This window comes from Mycteria americana, chromosome 1, assembly GCF_035582795.1.
Source record: "Mycteria americana isolate JAX WOST 10 ecotype Jacksonville Zoo and Gardens chromosome 1, USCA_MyAme_1.0, whole genome shotgun sequence".
NCBI classification, from domain to species: domain Eukaryota; kingdom Metazoa; phylum Chordata; class Aves; order Ciconiiformes; family Ciconiidae; genus Mycteria; species Mycteria americana.
In genome coordinates this window covers 74,661,992-74,683,539 of record NC_134365.1, presented here as the reverse complement: position 1 = coordinate 74,683,539, position 21,548 = coordinate 74,661,992, and the positions used below count along the sequence as shown (strand labels likewise).

The window sequence follows — 21,548 nt, the reverse complement described above, 5'->3', positions numbered from 1 at the left end:
ACATCTGTGGCTCTCCTTCCTTGCGCTGTATAAGCTAGTACTTTCTATACCTCCAAAAGGCAAGTCTGGGTGCTAATTCATCATGCACTATATTACTTAGATACAACAAGTATCTCACCATCTAGGAAATCTAAGTTTCTAGCAACTAACGACTGCACAGACTTTGCTGCTGTTGTTGTTGTTACTTTTCAGTTCTCTTAATAATGTTCTTTCTAGGAACAGGCACAACCCCTGTCTGTATAGGGAAAAAAAAACCAATTCACATTGGGTTCTTTACAAATCCTGTATTGGGTCAAATGTTGCCTTCTTAAAGCTCTTGCCATATTCAGTGGGAGTTGTGAACTTAGATCTGCGAGCAGCATTTGGCCCACATCGTTCTGAAGTGTCTATTAACTCTCCCACACTCAGAAATAAATCAAGACAAGATTCCTCTCAAGCACAATGAGCCTAAAATATAAACCATACTGCTCACAACGGGGAGACCAGGAATTCAACTTCGGTCATATGGTTCTCTCTTCCTCCCTCCGACTCGCATCAGCAAAAAGGAGAAGAGGGCAGAAGGCTCATTAAATCCCAGGATGTGGCCTGCACAGGGCCCAGCCAGAGCGCAAGCCAGCAGGAGCCACAAAAGGTGCGTGCGTTCCCTCTTTCAAAACCCCCAGAGTTGAGACGTGCCGCGGTACATCTCAGTCCCGCTCTGTTCGCTTTGAAATTAATCATTTTCCTCCAAGTTGAACGTTCCTCCCCCCTAGCCCCCCCAATTCTTCCTTGCACAAACTTGGGAGCAGCCACTCCTATTTACACTGTGCCGCAACCCCGTGTTGCCACCTGTCAATCAGAGCTCCATTTGTCTTCAGGAGGGTGAATAAAGAGGAGGGGGAAGGAAGAAAGCGGGAGGACCTCTGCATTGATCAAAAATGTTTGGGGCGGAAAGGAGGGGGGAGAAAGAGGGAGAGAGAGATGGAGATAGATTAGAGGGTAACAAAACTAGAGAGGAAGATAAACAGAGCCAAAAAGAAAAATGTCCTTTGTTCATTTAAATGGCTCTCTGCTCCCAAGCCCTCTGCATGACTAATGCCACGCTGTGGTGTGTAAACCTCTTGGGCACATAACACAAACAAAGCATAACTCGGCCTGAACAAACAAAGGCCTAAGCAACAGTGATTGAATTCATCTTAAAACAACAAATCAATTCTTCCCTATTAATGCCCTAAATACCAGCGTAGGAGCACTGTCCTGTTGTAATAAACAGCCATGTGTTCAATTACCGTCTGTTTTCCCAACTACTGCTCTCTTCAGTAATTACACCATGCAATGCATTCTACATTGACATTATATTAATGTGCTGGGAGGAGAGATCTTAAATACGAATTAAATCAAGGCTAAACATCTCAGAAAGCCTTATCGAGTCGCACAAGTGCTAACAGGGCATTCTTCAGCAGAAAGCACAGACTGATTTTTCTCCTCGTGCACTTTTTACTTTCATCCCCTGGCTAAATAAATAAATTGAAACACAAGCTTGAAAGAACTCTATTGCCCCAAAGACCGCCATGGTAAACCTTTCATAAGCTCTCGAAAGGTCCTCTTCACCTGTACTGCTCAATAAGGAGCGTTTCGTAAGTATCGGCTTACGTCACCTCAGCTAAACAGCAACGACAAAAACCCTTCAACAACAGACAGGTGACAACAAAGCGAGGCAAGAAAAACAAAAGCAGAAAACTTTCTGGACTGAGACAAACGCAGGAGAACAAAAGTTTAAGAAAAGGTTTCTTACCCTTTTGCAGAGCCGTCAAACAACTTCTATTGACTACTGAATAGCACACAGCAAACAGACCAAACAAAAGATATGATGAAAGACGTATTTACTTGTACAGGGCTCCTTCCCCCCACCTCAACCTTTCTTTCCATTTCATATACACCCACACTGCACCGTTTGCATTGTGTTGTTAAATAACCAATAGCAACCCAGATGAAACAGTGGAAGGGTTTCTATGATGCTGTCAAGCACCAGACAGATGCTTGGCAGTGTCAATATGGTTCTTTACATTTGGGTTGTGCCAAGGTTTGCAATGAAAAATAAAATAGGAATAACAATAATACTTCGAGAGAGAGAGAAAGATGGCAACGAGTTAGTGCACGGACGTGCAATAAATTTTTAAATCAATGGAGTATCGTCCTACCTGCTGGGTTTTACTTCAACAATTTGAACTGTTATGGAAACAGATAAATAAAGCTTTGCTTTTTGCCTGCGTACTGGATTGCAAGAATTTTAATAGAAAGCAAAATCAAATTCTGGGGGTGTAACGACTGCAGATTTTTAGGCCCTCTAGAATAGACTCATAGGTTTCTGCTGCAAAGACATGCCAAGTATGTCTAACACGAAGTATGATAAACTTCCAAAATCTGTTTCAAAATAAAATGTCCTAGGTGCTGCAAAACTTTTCTGACTGAGGCTTCAGAAGACATAGAAATTTGCACATTTAGAGGAAATCAAATTTCAAAGCTTTTCTGAACTAAAATATTAGTTTACTCTGAAAACCACAGTGCACGACATTCAGGTACATTTAAGTGTCTTTATAACAATTGCTCATTTGTCCTCCTCAGGTCGTTAGATACAAAAACACCCCCGAAACCTTCCCAGGTTTTGAAACTCATTTTTGTTTGACTAGTTTGAATTTTTTGATTTCAGCTGCCAAACCAAGTCGGGGGAAAAGCTGTTTCCACCTGACCCAAAATGTTTTATTTAACCCTAATTGAAATGTTTTCATTTGTCTTTCAGATTAATCATCTTAAACATCTAAAAACAAAAAATATCATTTCCAATGAAACATTTTGTCTAAAAATGTTGACCGTTCCAAATTTTCTACTATTTTTGGCCAAAATTAACTTGTTGAATTACTAAATGGTATCAGGCCTTACTTACTATTTAACAGGTTTTAGGGTTTGCCCCCAACTCTTCTTTACTCTGTTTTGAGCGCTTTTTGAATTTATACATTACACTATAGAAATCACACACATACAGCATGTTTTCTCCTGAGGCAACGGAGAAACCACAACACAATGAAACTGTATGAGAAGAAAAGATGATGAAAGCAGTTCTGTCTTCCCAGTACAGCTTATTCACAATGCAGGAGATGCATACATTTGTGTAAAACTAGCAATGTTCAAACCACCTCAAAAATATCAACGTTAAACAGACACCTAACTAATAAAAGTAAGCCGCAGCTTCAAACTTAAGAGTGTTTTTACAAGGCTACTTCATTAGCTAAACAAGCAAGTGGGAGTTGCTGCAAATGTTGCTCCTTGCCATCCTAGAGGCTTTCCCTTGCTTCGGGTAAACAGAAGACACAAGACAGCCTTGTGAATAGCTCATGGCACAGACTGAGATCTAAAGCTAATCAGACAGGATGATAGGTCATCTTAATCAACTTCAAAAAGCCAATCCACATGCTCGTCCCAGCTCCTCGCCTCTCCTTCCCTGGTCGCTCTCTCGCTCATTTGGCCGTATTTTCCCCTTCCCCCTCCACTTACTTCCTGCAAATTGTGCTGTTAAGAAAGAACGCGGGGAGCCCTTCAGGTCTCAGCATCCTGGGCGCAGGTGGTGGGGAAAACTTTGAAGTGAGCTCTCCACTAACTCTAGAGCTGGCCGTGCCTCCTCCATAAGCAGCTCTTATTAAAAAAAAGACCAAGTATCCACTAGAACAAAACCAAGCAGGCCTATTTAATTAGGGCAAATGCTTGATATCCACTTCTTCATGTTAAACCACACAGTCACACGAGCCTGGGAGGTCTGATTAATTTTAATATGCACGGTTGTGACAAGCGCCTCGGGGGTGAGAGAGGGAAAAAAAATCCCACAAACCCCACTAGCTCGACAAATAGGTTTCAGCTAAATGTTGCGTATGTTGCCCAGATTAAGATGTTACTATTCAGCAAGGGCTTGAACCTTTAATATGAGGGACAAGAGGCCTGAGAAACAGGTGGCTCGCTCTTCACTCTTGAATAAATGACATCCCCAAAAGCTGTGGCACATAAGCATACAGAAAGAGCTGGCACACTCCCTCGTGTATATTTGTATATTACCAGTCTGGGTCAGAGGTTTCTCCAGCAGTGATCCAAGGAGTGAAACGAAGCTTAGAAAGCTAATGGCTTTTCGGGGGAGGGGTAAATTTAAAAAAAAAAAAAGAAAGGTGCAAAAAATGAAGGCAGACTGCAAACTCATCTAGCTGGAATACATTCGGGGCAACAGGCACATCAAAATGGTCTGGTGGTAAGAGTGGCAGCAAGTTTTGAAAACTCCTACTGAAATTAATCACGGCTACTGAAGAGCCTGGTTACCTGGGGAATTAGGGGCAGACAGGAGCCCAAATAATTATTTTTGTCTTGGTGAACCACTTATATGCTGCACTGTAAAAGATGGGAAATGAGAGATCAAGCATTCTGCTTTGGCTGCTGCTTGTCCATTATTATAGAGTGAATGTACCCCAGAAGGAAATTTTAATTATGGAGATCCATCAGAGAAGACTTTCATTCTAAAATAGGGAGGGGGAGAGGGACTGCATCTTCTCTCCAAAAGCACAAGTTTCCTGACTCTCACTTGACCATTATGCTTTCTTCTATATTTAAGATGCTGTATCAGCACCTCAGATGCCTTTATCAAAAGAGAAAAGAAAAATCCAAAAGCTACAAACCTTTGAGGATGTAAGCAAGAGATACTTGGAAGGGAATCTAAGCAAATTTTGAAAACATCCATTGAAATAAACCGTGACTATCGGGCTAAACTATTAGGAAGGAAAACACTTAAAAACTCAAGGTGACAAATGAATAAACTTCACTTTGAGCAAGTAAGAGCTGGCAGGGGTTCAAACTAGGCTACCTCTGTTCTAGAGTTAAAGCACTTGTTAATAAAGGTTTAAGCCACCGCAGCATTTAACAGTGCCTTCTCTTCACATAGGCCTACTTCACAAACTTCATCTTTAAAAATATTTTTAATTATTTTTTATTTTTATCAGCAGTATATGAATGCACAATTCCATATGGCAGGGTCTTTGAAAGAAGTGCGTGGAAATTTGATGCTGGCTTGCTCTACAAGGAAAGACACATTTTCTGGTGACAGACTGCATAGATGAACATGGAACCACAATGCACTTGAAGCATCCTTCCACAGCAGCAGGAGTGTACGAACAAAACTTAAAAGTACTCAACTGCAAAGTATCCTTGTTTGTCCTTCAGTAGAACAGCATTACAAAGCCTCTTCAACACGTACTTTGTCAAAGGGACAGCAAAGAACCAAATAAAAGAAATTCAAACCTCAACCAATTAGAGTATCCTTAGGCTTTTCCCGAATCTGTTCACTTTACTTCTTCCCATCTCATCAGATGTGATTTAAAAACAGGAGTCTGCATTTCAAAGGCCTCCCTTCTTGTGCCCATTAAGGGTCTGCTTTGGACTTTATGGCTTAAGAGGGAGACCTCTTGATTTCTTTACAAGATATGTTGATCAAAAGTTTGACAATATTAGGAGATATTCTGGGATCTTATTTCAACTAGAGAGCCTGAATTCAATATGGTTCACTTTTATAGACTACAGAACTGCTTAAACAACAGCCATTTAAATTACCACAAGAACAGGTGTTGTGATTTAGAATGTAAACTTAAACATCAAACACAAATAGCCTTCGGGGGATGTTCAGAAGACAAAAATCATGCCCAAGAGGCCTTTCTCATCCCTTTCTTTCCGACAAAGTAATTACTTATAGTATCGCAGCATACTATAATACATGAGGCTCTAGTACTCACGTTGCCTGTTAAAGCCCTACAAACATATATATTACCTGCTTACTAAACACTTGAGATTAATTGTTCCTGCTCAGAAGACCTAAGGACTAGAAGATAGAAATTTTGGAGTAGGAACAATATTAAACACTATATATACATAATTCTTGTGTGTGCATGTTTGAATATATATGTCTAAATATATATGTCCAATACATGCACTTTATATATGTATATCTGCGTACATGTATTTATATAAAATTCAAAGTATTCATTTAAACGGCCAAACCAAATTGAGTTTCACAGGTCCTTATTACAGAAGAATGAGCCATGCAGATGAATGAGTGTACCCACATATGCACATATGTGCAGTCTCTCTGGTCAGGTAGATGCCTGTATGATGCCTTTTATCCGGAATTCCTACAAATTCTGTACAATAACATAGATCTGGCCTCAGAAGATACAGTATGTAAGTTTTAAAGACAAACAGACAGATACATAACCTGTTACAAAGATATACTGCCAAAAGGGAAAAAGAAGATTGATTCTTAATTAAAAGTTAGGAGATGTAAAGACCTGGTGAGTACTCTGGCTTATTCTAAAAATAGGAGAGTATTTACTTGTTTGCCTATTTTTTTTTCCAGAAGCCAAGCCATACATTTAGAGGAAAGGCTACACAGATTTCAGAGATTTAATTTTCCACAGGCACAGGCCATAAATTAAAATACAGCAATCCAATCCCATTAATAGTGCAAGAAAAAGCTAAGTGGCTGCTTTGGTCTTTGCTTTCATGAACTTGTGTCAAGCTCAGTGACTTCAAAGAGATTTCCATTTCATTTCTACAAATGAAGAGAACAGACAGACAGAGAGTCTCTGCCATCCTCTGATGCCTTAAGAAAACAGAAGAAAAACATGCCTGTATCTATCTCATTCGCCTAATGATTTTAGCTGCAAAAGAAATCCCATGGTCGGCAGACGACCCTCGGGGCAAGGGCTTGAGGTCTGTCACTGTATATAAGGCTTCTCCAAACCCACTCCATTATCTTCATTATTGTATACCAGGAATAAAAGGGGACTGACTCCTGAAGTTCAAGTTAGAAAGGACAGAATGTTTCATGTAAAATAACATTGTGTGACTTCAGTAATAGGTTTATGCCTTTGGGGGCGTAATGCTAAAGCTGCATATAAGGATTTTCTGCAGAATTTGAGAGAAGAAAAAGGAGCACTGTATTAGCAACGAGTAAAATTCCACAAGTTTTAGATTCACTGAAACACTCTATGTCTCTGTGTCAGCATGACTCATTGTCAGTCTTTCATACATACCTTCATACAGCAAGAGTAAAATGGCTCGTTTAGGGGGAAAAAAAAAAGATCATGGAGCTTTAGAGCTAAGTATAAACCCCTATGAAAACCAAACCCATACACATATGCAAGGAGGAAAAGAAAGTGACAAGCTTTTGGAAAGTTCTTCGGAATGAGTAGGTAGCGTGGCTTCCTATGGGGGACGTTAACCAAGGGCATATATACAACAAATCAACATGGAAACCATTTATATCAACAGTGATGCTTCCCTTGTCAGAGCATGTGTGGGTACATGTAGGTGCGTACATATATGCACACATACATGTGTGCATTCGTGCACTCTGAGCGGTATGTTTCGTAACACTGTAAAAATCCTTGTCCTTTACTGACAAAATTTACTAAGTATTAACTCTTAGTTTCTAACAAACATAATTTAAGAAAACCATTTACCTTATATCAATAAAGGTTCTTAAAAACAGTCAGACCTGTTACCAGTATTTTGGAATACCTCACTTGTTCTCAAAACCCATTTAAGAAAAGAGAAGTCCTTTCCCTGACTGATATGAGGTTTGGATCAAGACCTGAAGTTGTCTACCCAGCCCTTCTCTTTTTTCTGGTTTTGAAGAAACAGGCCATTTGAAAGAATGCTTCAAAAGCACATTTCCCACAGTAATTCAGAAGACAATTTCAAATAATAAAAACAGAGCAAACACAGCCCATTGTACAAGTTAAATAATATATAAACTTTTGAGTACATAGAGAAATGGGAATCTGGCTCATATCTGGTCTTTGAAAGATTCACAGGAAATTGATGTAATTAAACTTCAGCTACTGGTGCAAATGTTTCCCTTTCTTCCCAAAGAGAAATAAAGTATTGTATTATTGTTGTTGACATAATGCAGCAAAGCTTAACCAAGATTCTTGGTCTTCTCCTACAAAGCTCCACAAACTAGCAAGACTAAAAATTATTACTGAAATATACAGTGATCATGGCCATGTTACCTACATGTACTACCACAGATTCCCACTTGTAACTTACCTTATTCACAGGGAAATTCATTTGAGCTGGATAGGCTGGAAGAGTGGGCTAACAAGAACCTTATGAAGTTCAACAAGGACAAGCGTAAGGTCTTGCACCTGGGAAAACATAATCCAGGAGTGCAGCACAGGCTGGGAAAGGGAGCTGGGCGTCCTGGTGGACAACAAGCTCAATATGAGTGAACAGTGTGCTGCTGCGGCAAAGAAAGCCAACAGGATGCTAGGTTGCATCAACAAGGGCATCACCAGCAGAGATAAAGAAGTCATTATCCCACTCTACTCAGCACTTGTCAGGCCACACCTGGAACACTGTGTTCAGTTTTGGTCCCCACTGTGCAAAAAGATGTGGACAGGCTGGAGAGGGTCCAGAGAAGGGCCACAGAGATGATCAAAGCACTGAGAAGCCTGCCGTATGAGGAAAGGCTGAGAGAACTGGGTTTGTTCAGTCTTGAGGAAAGAAGGCTTAGGGGAGACCTTACCACCATGTTCCAGTATTTAAAGTGTGGCTACAAAGAAGATGGAGACTCTCTTTTTACAAGGAGTCACATGGAAAAGAGGAGGGCTAATGGGTACAAGTTACTCCTGGGGAGATTCTGATTGGACACAAGAGGAACATTTTTCCCAATAAGAACAATCAGCCATTGGAATAATCTCCCCAGGGAAGTGGTGGATTCCCCAACATTGAACACTTTTAAGATTCAGCTGGACAGGGTGCTGGGCCATCTTGTCTAGACCGTGCTTTTGCCAAGAAAGGCAAGCTGGACCAGATGATCCTTGAGGTCCCTTCCAACCTGGTGTTCTATGATTCTACGATTAATATGCTGGTTACCTGACTAGCAACCAGTGATGACTGACAAGTTTACTTTAGGTCTACATGAAGAAGACATGACAATAAGTAGATTTTCTGGTGGAGTTCAAACAGAGAAGACATTGTGCTTGCAGTAGTACATACTTCTTTTAGGGAAAGAGATTCATATTTGTGGAGGATCTCCAAGAACAGTCTTGCCATCTGCACCCAGAAATGTATATTTTTTAATTAGCCACTCTAAAAACAATCATGTTGGCTGAAGGGAAGGGGGAGGGAGACTTGTCAAAATGATGTATTTGCCCCTCACCACCTTTCAATGCTCTTATGCAAGTCTAATTTTCTTCCTAGCCAGCTCACCTCTCTGGCCTCCTTTTGTTTCACGTCCCATTTCCCATTCTCTTCTAACTTCTGAACTTTTGTTAGTTCGCTTTTAAGGAGAAAGGAAAAAAAAAAAAACCTTTCCTATTCATTTTTTCCTGGATGGGGAGTAAGCAGAGACATGAATATGGCACCCTCATAATGATTTAACTAGGGCTTAATGAAATTTTCATCACAACCTGCTGTTCATTTTAATGGCCTTTGAAAGACAATAGAACAATGGCTAGAGGGAAGAAAAGATTTTCTGTTGCATGCATTTGCAAAGCCCAACATTCAGTTGCTCCCCCTCCTCTCTCTCCCAATCTCTTCACAAAGCTGTAGGTCTTTTTTTTTGTACTGTATATTTTCATTTTAGTAGAGCTGAGATAATGCACAGGCTCTGTAACCATTCTCATGTCTATCTGTGGCCTTTCCTTAATGGAGTCTGTGCAGCTTGTACAACCTCTTACTCAACAGAGTATTTATACATTGCCCAGAACCCCCCGTTCTTTCCTCTCTCTAATATAAAAGTCTGGTCTCCTTCCCCCCCAGCCCATACCATACACAGGAAAGATCTTTTCCATTCAAAGGCACAAGGTAGGTCATGGCACTGACCATTAAGTCAACGTAAATGCAAAATGAAATGCTATGATTACACATAATATTAAAAAAATGCTTAGACAAAGAATTTGTTTCCCAGCAGACCCTTACTGTGTGCTCCAGTTAAGAAGAGAAGACTAATTTACAATCCTGTCATGCTCATGTATGTGACAGGGTGGCTGTGTTTGCATCCATATTTTCATTCCAGTATGCAGGTTGTCTTAAAGTTTTCTCGTAGGTGCTGTCAATTCATGCTTCAACACTGAGGTGGGCTCTGAGCGCCATGCTTTTAAACATTTGCAATAGATTTCTACAACAGGATAGGCGGGTGTAAATGAAAATGAAGTCCTATTACTGTGCATTAGGGAATAAGGCTCAGTACGTTCACACAACATCAGCTGGCTCAGAGTCCCCTGGAAATCTAGCTGTAAATATGCATGCTGGGTACCTATGGGGAACACAGTGAGAACCTTCCAGTCATGGGGTTGACTCTGCCCCAAATAGGCAGGAATTGAATATCTTACTTAAAGGAAAGCTGTTCTGTGGCTTCTCAGAGGCGAGATGTTCGGTCTCAGTCTCAGCCCACAGAGCACCAGTGGCATTGTCACCGACTGGGCATACAGTCTCAAAAAGAAACTGATTCTGCAGAGATGATACCTATACGCCAAGGCTGAAACTTGCTGGCCAGACATAATGCAGAGAAAGCCTGTACTGTGTCTGTTTGTATAGTACCTGCACTACAGATAAATAGAGGATGACATGATAGGACATGCTCCAGATAAAAGCTTTCATGAATTCCAAATTTAACTTCTTACCTTTCAAATAATGACATGCCTACTAGATAATTTCACCAAAAAATTGACATTGCTGATAACACTTCTTTTTGCTCTAGAAATGGGGGAGGGGGGAGTAGTGGTGTAAATGACCCCCAGGCTGTTAAAATTACAGTGTTCATTGTACCCATGTTGAGGAGGTTGCTGTGTCTGTTGCAACTGTGACAAAAAGACCACTGCGTCAGACAAAGGCTCACATTTGGGAAAAGCTAAAAATGTTAGCTATAATGGGATATTGCTGAAATTTATCTCTAATATAGACAAGAACTATGAGTTCTTTACTTTGATTTTGCTAGCAAGAAAAAGCAAATGGAGCAGAAAATGGGAAGATTAAAAAGTATACATATCCAAAGAATCTGGAGAAAAGAAAACAGAAAATTTTGGCCAGTTTCCCAGGCCTTACCTTCTGGCTCATTTTTGATGAGCTCTTCCATTTTTCTTTGCTTAAGGGTGTCTACAACATCCGCTAGGCTCCCTTTGCGCCTTTCAGGGGTTCCCAGGGCTGTGCTGGACAATGATTCTCCACTCTGACGCCCACCTTCTTCTGCCTTCAAGGGTGAGGTAGATGAGTTGTGCGGGGCAAATGAAGACATCACTTTATTGCCATCAACTTCCTGAAAGGGGAGAAAAACGAGATGAAACATTTATTTCTTTTCTTAAAGAAGAAAAAAATAAAGATGGAAAGAAAGAACAATCCTTTGTTCTTTGAGTTCATTGCTGTTTGTTCTTCTGTTGAAACCTTTAAAAAGGCATGCAATGCTTCAAAAACACCCAGAACAAAGCCTATCCATAAACCATAAACCAAGATTACAGGCTGAAGCGAACAAAGATCAGCTTGCAGGAGAGAAACATAAAATACAGTTTTTCCCTAATTGAGAAGAAGTGTTGTACTCATAGGTTTCCTAATAACAATGGTATTGATTACCTTTAATTGTTTGTTCTTTTACAGCTGTCTTTCGAAAAAATCTTCAATTTTTACAAGGACCATTAATTTCCTGACTTTTTATAAAGTAGTTGTTGTAAGAAATGAAATAGTAACCAAATATTAAATGCCCTTCACGATATGACTTATTTTAACTCACAGTTCAAGTAGTTTTCCCATCTATACAGGATGAAGCAATTGTTTTCTGTTTTCTAATTCTCTTTCTATTCTCCTCTTCCATCTCATATCTTTATTTCTTTTAAAGACAGTATTTTTCACAAAGGTGGTCCTAATGACTTTCACTGGCGGCGCAATGGCAAAACTCTGTGACTTCCAGGAACATACACACAATCCTCCTCACGTGAGAGTCCATAGAGGTCTACTCATTAATTTTAATGGAAACCAAAACTGGTTCCAGCATCTTCAAACTTGCCTTCATTAATGTGAGAGCCTTCTTCTCCACACCTCCTTCAACATAAAGCAATGTTCTCTGCATATATTCCTTTCCCCTTTTATGTCCCTTTTATACCCTACCCTTCTGTACACATCTCTGAAAGCCTTTTTTTCCTCTGCTAACATATGCCATCTATACCTTGCAAAACTTAGGTCAATGTCTCCGAACAAAGCTTGCTGCAGAGTACATACACCGCATAATATAATGCTGCAAACATGAACAGTTTTTATTTTGATCAGATTCTCCAGAGTTTGGTTTTTTTTTCATTATCCTATTTCCTTACATTTTTGTATTCCAGATGCTTAATGAATATTATTTCTAAAAAAGTCATTGGACCATCTAGTGATCTGAGTTACAGACTTCATTGAAAAAGTCTTAATTTTTAAATTGTTTTCATTTTACAGGGTATGAAAGCAACACATAAACTATTTTTAGTTATTTGTGTTATAATTTTATCTTTTTTTTCCTGAGGAATTTTTGGTGTCTCTGGTTTAATAAACCCCAATATTTCAGAAAAAATTGTGTCTTTTCATAAATAGAACATAAATTGCTGAAAATTATCTCACTAGAATTTGAATAAACACAGATGATATGAGGTAAAGAATGTTTGGTTTTTTTCACAGACTACTTCGTTTTGGCAAAAAGATTACCTTTGGTTAAGAAAACTTTTAGTGCAAACAGTTTCGAGCAGCTTGAATGCGTTATACTAGTGAATAAATTCCCTAACAGAATCGGATTTAACTGAGATTACAATCTGGGCCATCATATGCCCCAAAAGCCAAACCCAGTGATGTTAATGAGAGACTTTCTACTGACGTCAATGAGCTTTTGACCAAGCCCTAAAAAATCTTCCTACTCTAGTCAACAGAAATGCTTCTTTTTTATACTTGCAACTCCCTCCATTTTTGTTCTGCACCTGGAAAATTACTAGTTGCCAACACTGGACTTCAAAAATAAGCTGGAGCCAAATGTAGTTTTTTTCACATATACAGACCTGAATAAACTGGTTTTGAACACTGGCCTAGATGAGCAAAATAGTTAACTTCAGCATCAGTTCAGATTTTATCTAACATTCAAACCTGTTACCACCAAGTGGTAATTTTTTTCCTACAGACAAGGCCAAAAGAGGAAATATCTTGAAAGCTGCTTTCTTATTCACACTTTGAAGACAGATAAGCCAAATAAATACCATCCTTAGTTACAGTTCTTAAATCTACCTATACCATCAAATATGTACAGGAACAGTATAATTTCTAATTTTACCAGGAACTAGTTTCTTGGTTTTATTTGAAGTGGGCCCCAAAGACACTCACTTGTGTTTCTGTGTATGCCACACATTGGTCACAGACACAAAGTACTCGTAACAGCTGCCTAAACCTCAGGAATCATCATTACTGCTTCCATGTACATTTTGGGTACAGGCAAGTGTTTTTATATGTACAAATATATTCTGAGTATACGACAAGTTTGTTATAAGAGAAGCAGCATAACAAGATTGCATAATATGTAAGGTAATACAAGGTTATTTTCAAAATCACAAATTGCTTGGCATTCAAATGGGACCCACAAGTATTTTCAAAATTACTAAAATTTCCCTGCCTCTTTTTCTGGGGAAAGGACGTGTGAGGGGGAGAGGACAAGAGAGTAGTTTGTGAGTAAAGCATCATGAAATGACTCTGGATCCTTAATTCCTTGTTGTTTTACATGTTGTGTGTAAACATGGAAAAAGTCACTTTTGTTTCTGCATTTCAGTTTCCTACCTGTAAAACAGGCACAAAAGAAGTAATTTCTTATGTTGGAAAGGTCTTGCAATGATAAACTCATTAATAACACAAAGACACCCTGATACTACAATGTTGGCTGAAAGCATTTATATGGTACCACAGTTAAGAAGACTTTGTAGCTGGACAAAAAAGGAACCAGAAGTGTTCTACACAGATTTTTTTAAAAGATAAATTATATATTAAAATATACATCTAAGTAATCATCCCCAAAACAAAATGTTTCCTTAGACTGCTCTTGTTATGTGTGCATGTATGCAGTGTTTGCATATCACATACATGGGCTATTTATACACTTGTGGGGTTTAAGATACACTCCACTTAATCAAAACACATATACAGTAGGGGAACAGCTGCAATCACATCTCAGTGGGCTAAATTATGGTACACCAGTGAATTATTCATTCAAAAAGATCTGTAGCAATCACACATTCATTGCGTGATTTGCAATCTAAGAGGAATCCTCTCCTTTCCGTACCAGCGGATGAGGGCACACATCAGCTACTGCTGTTGATGACAGTTCTACATGTATCCTCTAGCACACCAGCTCGAGAATCTGCCTTCCCCACTTGTCCATGATCTTTTTAGTCTGTCATTCAGAACAACAACCTGAAATGCTCAAGTGTTATCTTGGCTTTCGCTTTACGTCCCTCTGTTTTATTTTGCTCTTTCTTATGTCATTGCTGGGGAAAGTGAAAAAGAACTTTCAGTGGTTCTGGATTTTTACTTTAACCACATAAAAAGAAAGGATACTTCCACATAAAGCCTACTCATGTCAATGGTTGTATAAAGCTAAAAACCTTTTAGCAAAGAAACTCCTCTGATATTATGTATGAGAGTTTAGCTATCCCCCTGAAAACACTCAGAGAAGTCCTTAATGGCAAGAAAGAGAGATGTCAGCAACAGTTCTAAATTAATCCCCTGAGAAGGAAGTTCCCTCCCAACAAGTGAGATTTAGCAGGTTCCTTTCTTGAAAGGACAAATTCACATGGCTTTTTTCAGTTAACTGAGAGAAAAGCAACACCACTGTGAAGCGTGGTATTAAAGAACCTAAATATCTACTACTGACATTTTAAAATGAAGTCCATCAAGCCACACAACAGACCTATCTCTCAGTCACCAAAACAGCGGAAAAACAGAGAGTCTTCTACCGGAGAACAGTCTCCCTCAGCTGCGTAACCATTTCACCTGTTCAAGTTTGATTACATTCCAGCCTCTGGCACTGTTAATCCTGGTAACAGTTTATGCAGTTAGCAGCTGCTTCATGGATGGGGCTCTATTGTTCATTTGCATTGCGAATTGCTCTGCTAATGCCTGCTGGCACAACATTTCATCGAACTCGGAGCTGGGGTTGTACTCACCAACACCTGATGCTGCTGCTGCTTGCTTTTCCCACTTCGGAAAGGCAGACAAGGACCTACACAGATCCTGCCGAATCAAACACCCTAGGGCCCTTCTTTCCCCCACAACAACAGCAACAAAAAAACCCCCGACTGGCCCACGTTTCACGTCTTCTGCTTCTGTTCCAAGCTAGAATCCACAGGTAGACTTGTTCATTTACAAGAAAGTTGCCTCTATATTGCCAAACAGCTTTCCACCTATGGAGGAAATACCTCTTCCAAGGTTTAATGATAAAACAGGCTTCTGCCCTTTCAGGATGAGGTCAATAATCTTCCTTTGTTAATCTTGGGCAAGCTTTACTTAATCTAGCCCCCTTGTCACCTTTGTGATTGACAGGAAAAGTCATGTCACTGGACAATGGACTTATCCTCACTGAGCAATATCTTTTTTAAAGATTACACAATGTTACCCTTGCTCTCATAAAAAGCGCAAACACTTTGCTGTTAAAAGAAACTATTCATTCCAACTGTATCTTTCAAATTGTCTCTCTCCATTTCCAGGGTCCAACCGAGGCCTCTTTCAGTTCTACAGAGGGACAGTGAAACACTTAAGGAAAAGAAACAGGTTGTACTTGGTGAGATTTCCAAAATATCTCTTCGTGCTCTAAAGAGATATCATCTCCTTCCTCATCTAGGGACGCACGTTATTCCTATCTGCAAGTAAACTCTAGACAGAAAACTCTGCTTCTGTGACATTAAAATTTTGTCCCAAACCAACCAATAATCGAAGCAGAAGAAAACTCAGAACTAAGTCTGAAACTGTTAATTACCACCATATGGTATGCAAGGAGGCCGCATCTGCAGAAAAAAAAAATATTATGAGAATCAAGCTTCTGGCTTTGCAGCCAAAAACACCTGGAATAAAATACTTGTGTCTTTAAAACAAGCACTGATATTGTCTGATTTTAAGAAGCCTGTGATCCTAAAAGCAACCTAACAGGTTCTTTTTTTCCAAAGCTGGAATTTTGCCCATACTTTGCTCTTTTAGAATGTGTAAAGAAGATACGAAAGCAAATTTTTTTGCTCTGCTTTCTACATTAGACATGTAGGCCTATCTATTTTATAGTCTCCATAGTGACCAGGAAGCTGGTAACAGTATGACGTAAGAGATAATCAGAAAACAGAATACTTCACACTTCTGAAGACAAATGATTCTTAAGCAGTTTAGTACTGTTTGCTATTTATTTTACTTAATAAACTTTTAGGAAATGAATATCTATGTTTAAGATTCAACAGCATAGATACTTCAAGTGAAAATCTGAAAGCTATAAAAACACTCCCAAAGCTCACAGGAGGTCCACCAGCAATTATGAGAAAAACCAAACTTGACATTTCCAATATTTCTTAAGGTTTAAAAGAAACAAAACATACACATAATATTCACAAATCAAGAATGATCTTTTATTTTTTCTTAACCTTCCATTTACAATCTTTGCCTTAATTAATGTAATTAACTTACTTTAGGAGCATAAGTGCCATCAGCTTTCAATGGGAACTGTATCTTCAAATCACTTAAGTGATTTGGAAAATTCCTTCTACATTCTATGCCATAGGGGCTGTAGGGCAGATATTACCATGAACCTGTATGGTGGCTGTCAACCTGGCACCTTCAGGAAGATGAAATACATATTCCACAAGGCTTCCCAGTGGACACCGTTCTTTTTACACATTAGAATTTCTTTGCTTCTATCTTACATTTAAATAGGTCTTTTGTCTATAGGTTTACTTCACAGAGCAAAGTTGTTCATCAGTGGTGGAAAGCAATGATCCCATGGAGATTTAGAAGAAACAGTGGAGGATATAGTGAGAAAAAGGGAGACTATGTAAAAGGGCATAGAGGGGGAAAAAAGTGGAAGAGGATAAATACACCGTTAGGAAGTAAGAACTGACAAGAACACATAACCCAAGGAGGGATAAAAGAGACGTTGAAGGGTGTCACAAACGAACTTAGAAAGATATACATCCACAGGCCATGGTTCTACAATTAGATCCATGCAAACTGACAGCTATTCTTATATAGATTGTTTTTTCTAGGACTGTGGTTTTAATGATGATGAGGATCTGAAATATAATGGAGAGTGAAGAAGTTGATGAATGGATCTGAAGAGTCAGCTGAAGAGGTCATCATGGCAGAGAAGTAAGAATTTTACCTGAATTAGGTGAACTAAAGACAGTAAATAGAGATGTGCATTTTTTTCTTTTTACTGTGATCGTGGTACAGTCAAGCAAAATAGATTCAAGTCAAATCTTGTTTTGGCTTTGCTGAGATGATGTATTTGGGACTCCATAACCCATGTTCTGGAAGTATATACCAATTATCAGATTTACAGAATCCTGATCATATCTAGCTCTCCCTCTAAAATGTTAATACTTTGCTTGGTACTGCTTTTTTTTTTTTTTGGCAATCATGACTATCTCTTGTCCTTCAGGTTGTATTTATTTGACATCAACTGCTGTGTCTAATTAATGACCTCTTTTTGATGAAGCAGAAGATATACTGGCAGAGGTTTCAATGGGAAGACTAACAGGTATTTCCAGTGTTTGACATCTATGAACCTGGTTGAAAATGATTTGAAGCTCAAAAAGAAGACCATCTGCTCTATGAACACTGATACATCAGACACTTTCCTTTCTTCTACCTTTTTCCTCCATATGTAAAGCTGAGACACAAATAAATATTTCCTGCAGCTTAGGACATTTTATATAATTGATGTAAAAAGCCTAGAGATTATTGGACCGCCTCATGGCGGTTGTATTTTCATTTTTATTGATGCAATAAATAGTCAGCTCTTACATTACTCTGTGGTGTACTACAGCCCAATCATCTGAAAGCGGAAATTGGGAACTCTCCCATATATCAAGCGCCACCCCACAATATCTGACAGTAACACTGAAATGTACTTTGATTTTTTCCAAATACCATGACACTCAGACTGCGGCCATAACTGCACAAGCAAGAGAAAATTTCAAGCACTTGCAAGGTTTGGAGATGAGTTGTAAGAAACTGTTCAGTTGCGTTCACACAAAAGAAATAACTTATAATCTATTTTGCATTGATTCCCAACTTTACCCTCTGTGATTTACAGAACATAGGAGCAGATTTTTCAAGGATTTAAAGTACCTAAAGATATAAGGAGGTGCTTAGTGATTTTTGAAAATGCAGAGTAATATATATTAATTTATTTCCCACTGATTTCATTATAAGTCCCTGAAAATAAAGAGTTGGAACCAGCACAGTGTGACTGTCTGACTCTCTGCACTTCTTCAACAGACCATTATCAGACCATCTACAGTACAGAGCACAATCTGATAACCGATGCTTTAAGACAAACATTTTTTCTCCTCTGGCTATTCTGCATTCCAGCCCATCCCCAAACATACAGCACAAGTTTAGTATTCCTTACTGCTTATCCCACCATTTCTACTTGATTTATTACAAATCAAAGAATTATACACAAACTGTGGATCTGTTTGCAGTAAAAAGTATATGAGGAAAACCCTGTGAGTGAAATTTTAGAACCTTTTTATATTGGATATCTAACAGGTTTTTTAAATTTATTTTATTTGTGCTACAAATTTTGGTTTTATTTTTAGCCCACTTCTTTGTCTCATTTCTTGCAATGAAGCGTTCCCCCATATATAAAACTAAATTGCAAATCTTTCTACAGAATACAGATATTAAATATAGTAAAATAGTAACAACTACTTTTTATTGGGTAAATGTGGTTAGTGACATAATTCCTGACGCCCATCCTCGGACCAGATCTCTCCTACTGCTTCTTTCTCCAGCAGAACTCATTTTAAGAATGTAATATAGGATTACATCTATTTGCTCTCAAAATACTTGACAAACAAAACTGGCATTTTGAGAACTCCTAATATGTTAGCTATAACCTGCAAAAACAAAGAACATGTTGTACTATAACAGCCTTGTTATCTTCGTGCTAGTAATCTTCATGCTTAAAAATAATAAATAAAACTCTGCAAACGCACTTTTAAGACTTTTATGATCTCTTCCCTGGGGGACTAAAGATCACCCTTAAGACCTTGCTAAACAAAAAATAAGACTACTTATCAAAACAGCTTGGTAGAGTCTTCAGCATACATTAAATCCTTCTATTAGTTTGGAAATCATGCGGTATAAAACTATTATCTTTGTGAAAATACAAGCTTGCTAACCACATACAACAACTCCGGTATTGTGTTATAAAACTTATGTTAAGTGTCAAAAAACAGTTTCATCACCAGCTTTCTTACTATGAAACAAACCCATTGTCTGTGCTAACTCCTGGAGAGAAGAGGAGAGGACCACGTGAACAGAATTTAGTGATATAATAAAAGGAATGCCAAAGGCTAGCAATGGCTCCAGGGCTGTTCCCAGCTACCCAGCTTTCACATTACGATTCACCACAGTTTTCAGACGGGAAAGGGATGTACGATCACCTCATCTGTTCTCTGGTAGCCTACAAAAAAATCGTACCAGACAGACATACTTCACCTCATGCCTTTGTCTGGGTGGCTGAGAGGACAGTAAAGACAAGCCACGTACGATGTGGTCAAAACTGCGTCCTCTGTGTTGAGGACAATTTGGAGGATATCTTGTCTGAAGAGAGCAACTCTACAAACTGGGGAACAAAAGAAAGGAAAATATCCCGCACCCGTAAGGGCCTGTGCTCATGTCCGTACCGAGGCAGTGTGATTCTGCCAAGTACCTCAAGCAGGTATGTAACAAAACAGTACGCTCAGCCCTCTGCTGTGGTCCCTTGTTGTTTCATTTGGGCTAGTAAAATGTCTCAGACAGACAGTGAGGTTTCCCATTCCCCCTACAAATATTCTACACAATTAAAAAACAAAACAAAACAAAACCCCAAAAAACCCAAACCCAAACCTCACTGCTCTGAAACATTGCCTCATATTTGCTTCCTTTCAGCCCAAAACTCTTCTTATACAGCTGCTTCTTCCAGCGCTCTGGACTATTCCTTTTCCATGTTAGAGCTTGTACCATCCACATCTTCTTGGACAGTTAGCATATATTTACTTTGTTATTACTGGCCCATATTTAGCCTTTCCTCTTTCAGTCTTCCCTCACAAATCAGCTCCTACAACTCTTTAATAATTTGTTGCTTGCATCTGAAATCCCTCCAATTTGCTGACTTCTCTAACGTGGCCAGAATTGAACACATTATTTCACATCTAATCTCAGCAGAGTTATGAGAAGAGGGACAATTACCTCCTTGTTGCCGCCTTTTTTTGCTGCCTTGCTGCATGACAAGCTCCTGTCTAATTTGTTTCAACACACCTAAACCTTTTTCAGCATTACTGTTTTCCAAGTGCCTTACTCCCATTGATTATCTGTGTTTCGGATTACTTTATCCAGCTGTATCAGTTTGTAATTTTACATTTGATTATTTCCTGCCATGCAGTCTCCCCTTGATTCCTTTGATACTACGGTTCTCTTCTGCCTGGTGCACCACTGCCAACTTTAATGAGTGTATTGTAATTCACTGGTTCTAACTTCTGTAACAACATATTTATTTCTCCATATTTCTAAAATGTTGCTACAGGCGCTCACTGTCCTATGAATCCCATACCAAGAACTAGACAGGTTACAGCAGGCAAAGTACTACCATAACCATATTCCTTTCAGTCCACCTTTTTTTCCAGCCACCTCGGAGTAACGCAAGAGCTAGACGTTGCGACATAACTAGGAGGCTCTGACAGGCCAGGGTAAGCAAAAAGGTACTATAATGAAGGCCACCTGTGCAGAGTATATTGCCCTAGGAATTTTTTCCTCATTTCTACTGAAGGAATTCCTCTAACGATCTCTGCCTTTGTGGCTTTTCAAAGAAGGTACCCATCTTTTTCTGACATTCAGTATATCTGCCCCTTTCTACTAGTTAAATAAAATCATATTGTACATCATGCTACCCTCCTCTCAACAACTTAATGTATTACCATTTTTCTTTTTTAGAGTTACTTTACCTGGAACATTCGAATAAGATGCATGAAACACTGTATGAAGAAAGCACCTCGCAACACATGCATACTTATGGACTGAATTCCATGCAACTTCCACTAATCAACCCTTTTGGAATTATTTGTTCTTTATACTTTTGAAGATCTTAGCCCACACATTTAATATGAGGAATCTTGCACATATCCTTCATGAAGGGTAGGTGTGTGGCTAAATCCACTACACTTTTAAAATAATCATGTTCTGCTTTATATATGTTTTATATTGTTCATGAGCCTTTTCATTTCACATCTATTTATTTACTT

At 38.9% G+C, this 21,548-nt stretch overlaps 1 protein-coding gene across 43 annotated transcripts in view; it reads right to left on the bottom strand.

Annotated features, from left to right (window-relative positions):
• The window catches only part of SOX5 (SRY-box transcription factor 5), a 723,931-nt gene that overhangs the window by 214,908 nt on the left and 487,475 nt on the right, over nt 1–21,548 (bottom strand). For all 43 annotated transcript variants that reach the window (XM_075506020.1, XM_075506208.1, XM_075506234.1 and 40 more), the window contains one exon: nt 11,116–11,326. In XM_075506020.1, coding sequence (XP_075362135.1) covers nt 11,116–11,326 — 211 coding nt within the window. The remainder of the gene's footprint in view (nt 1–11,115; nt 11,327–21,548) is intronic.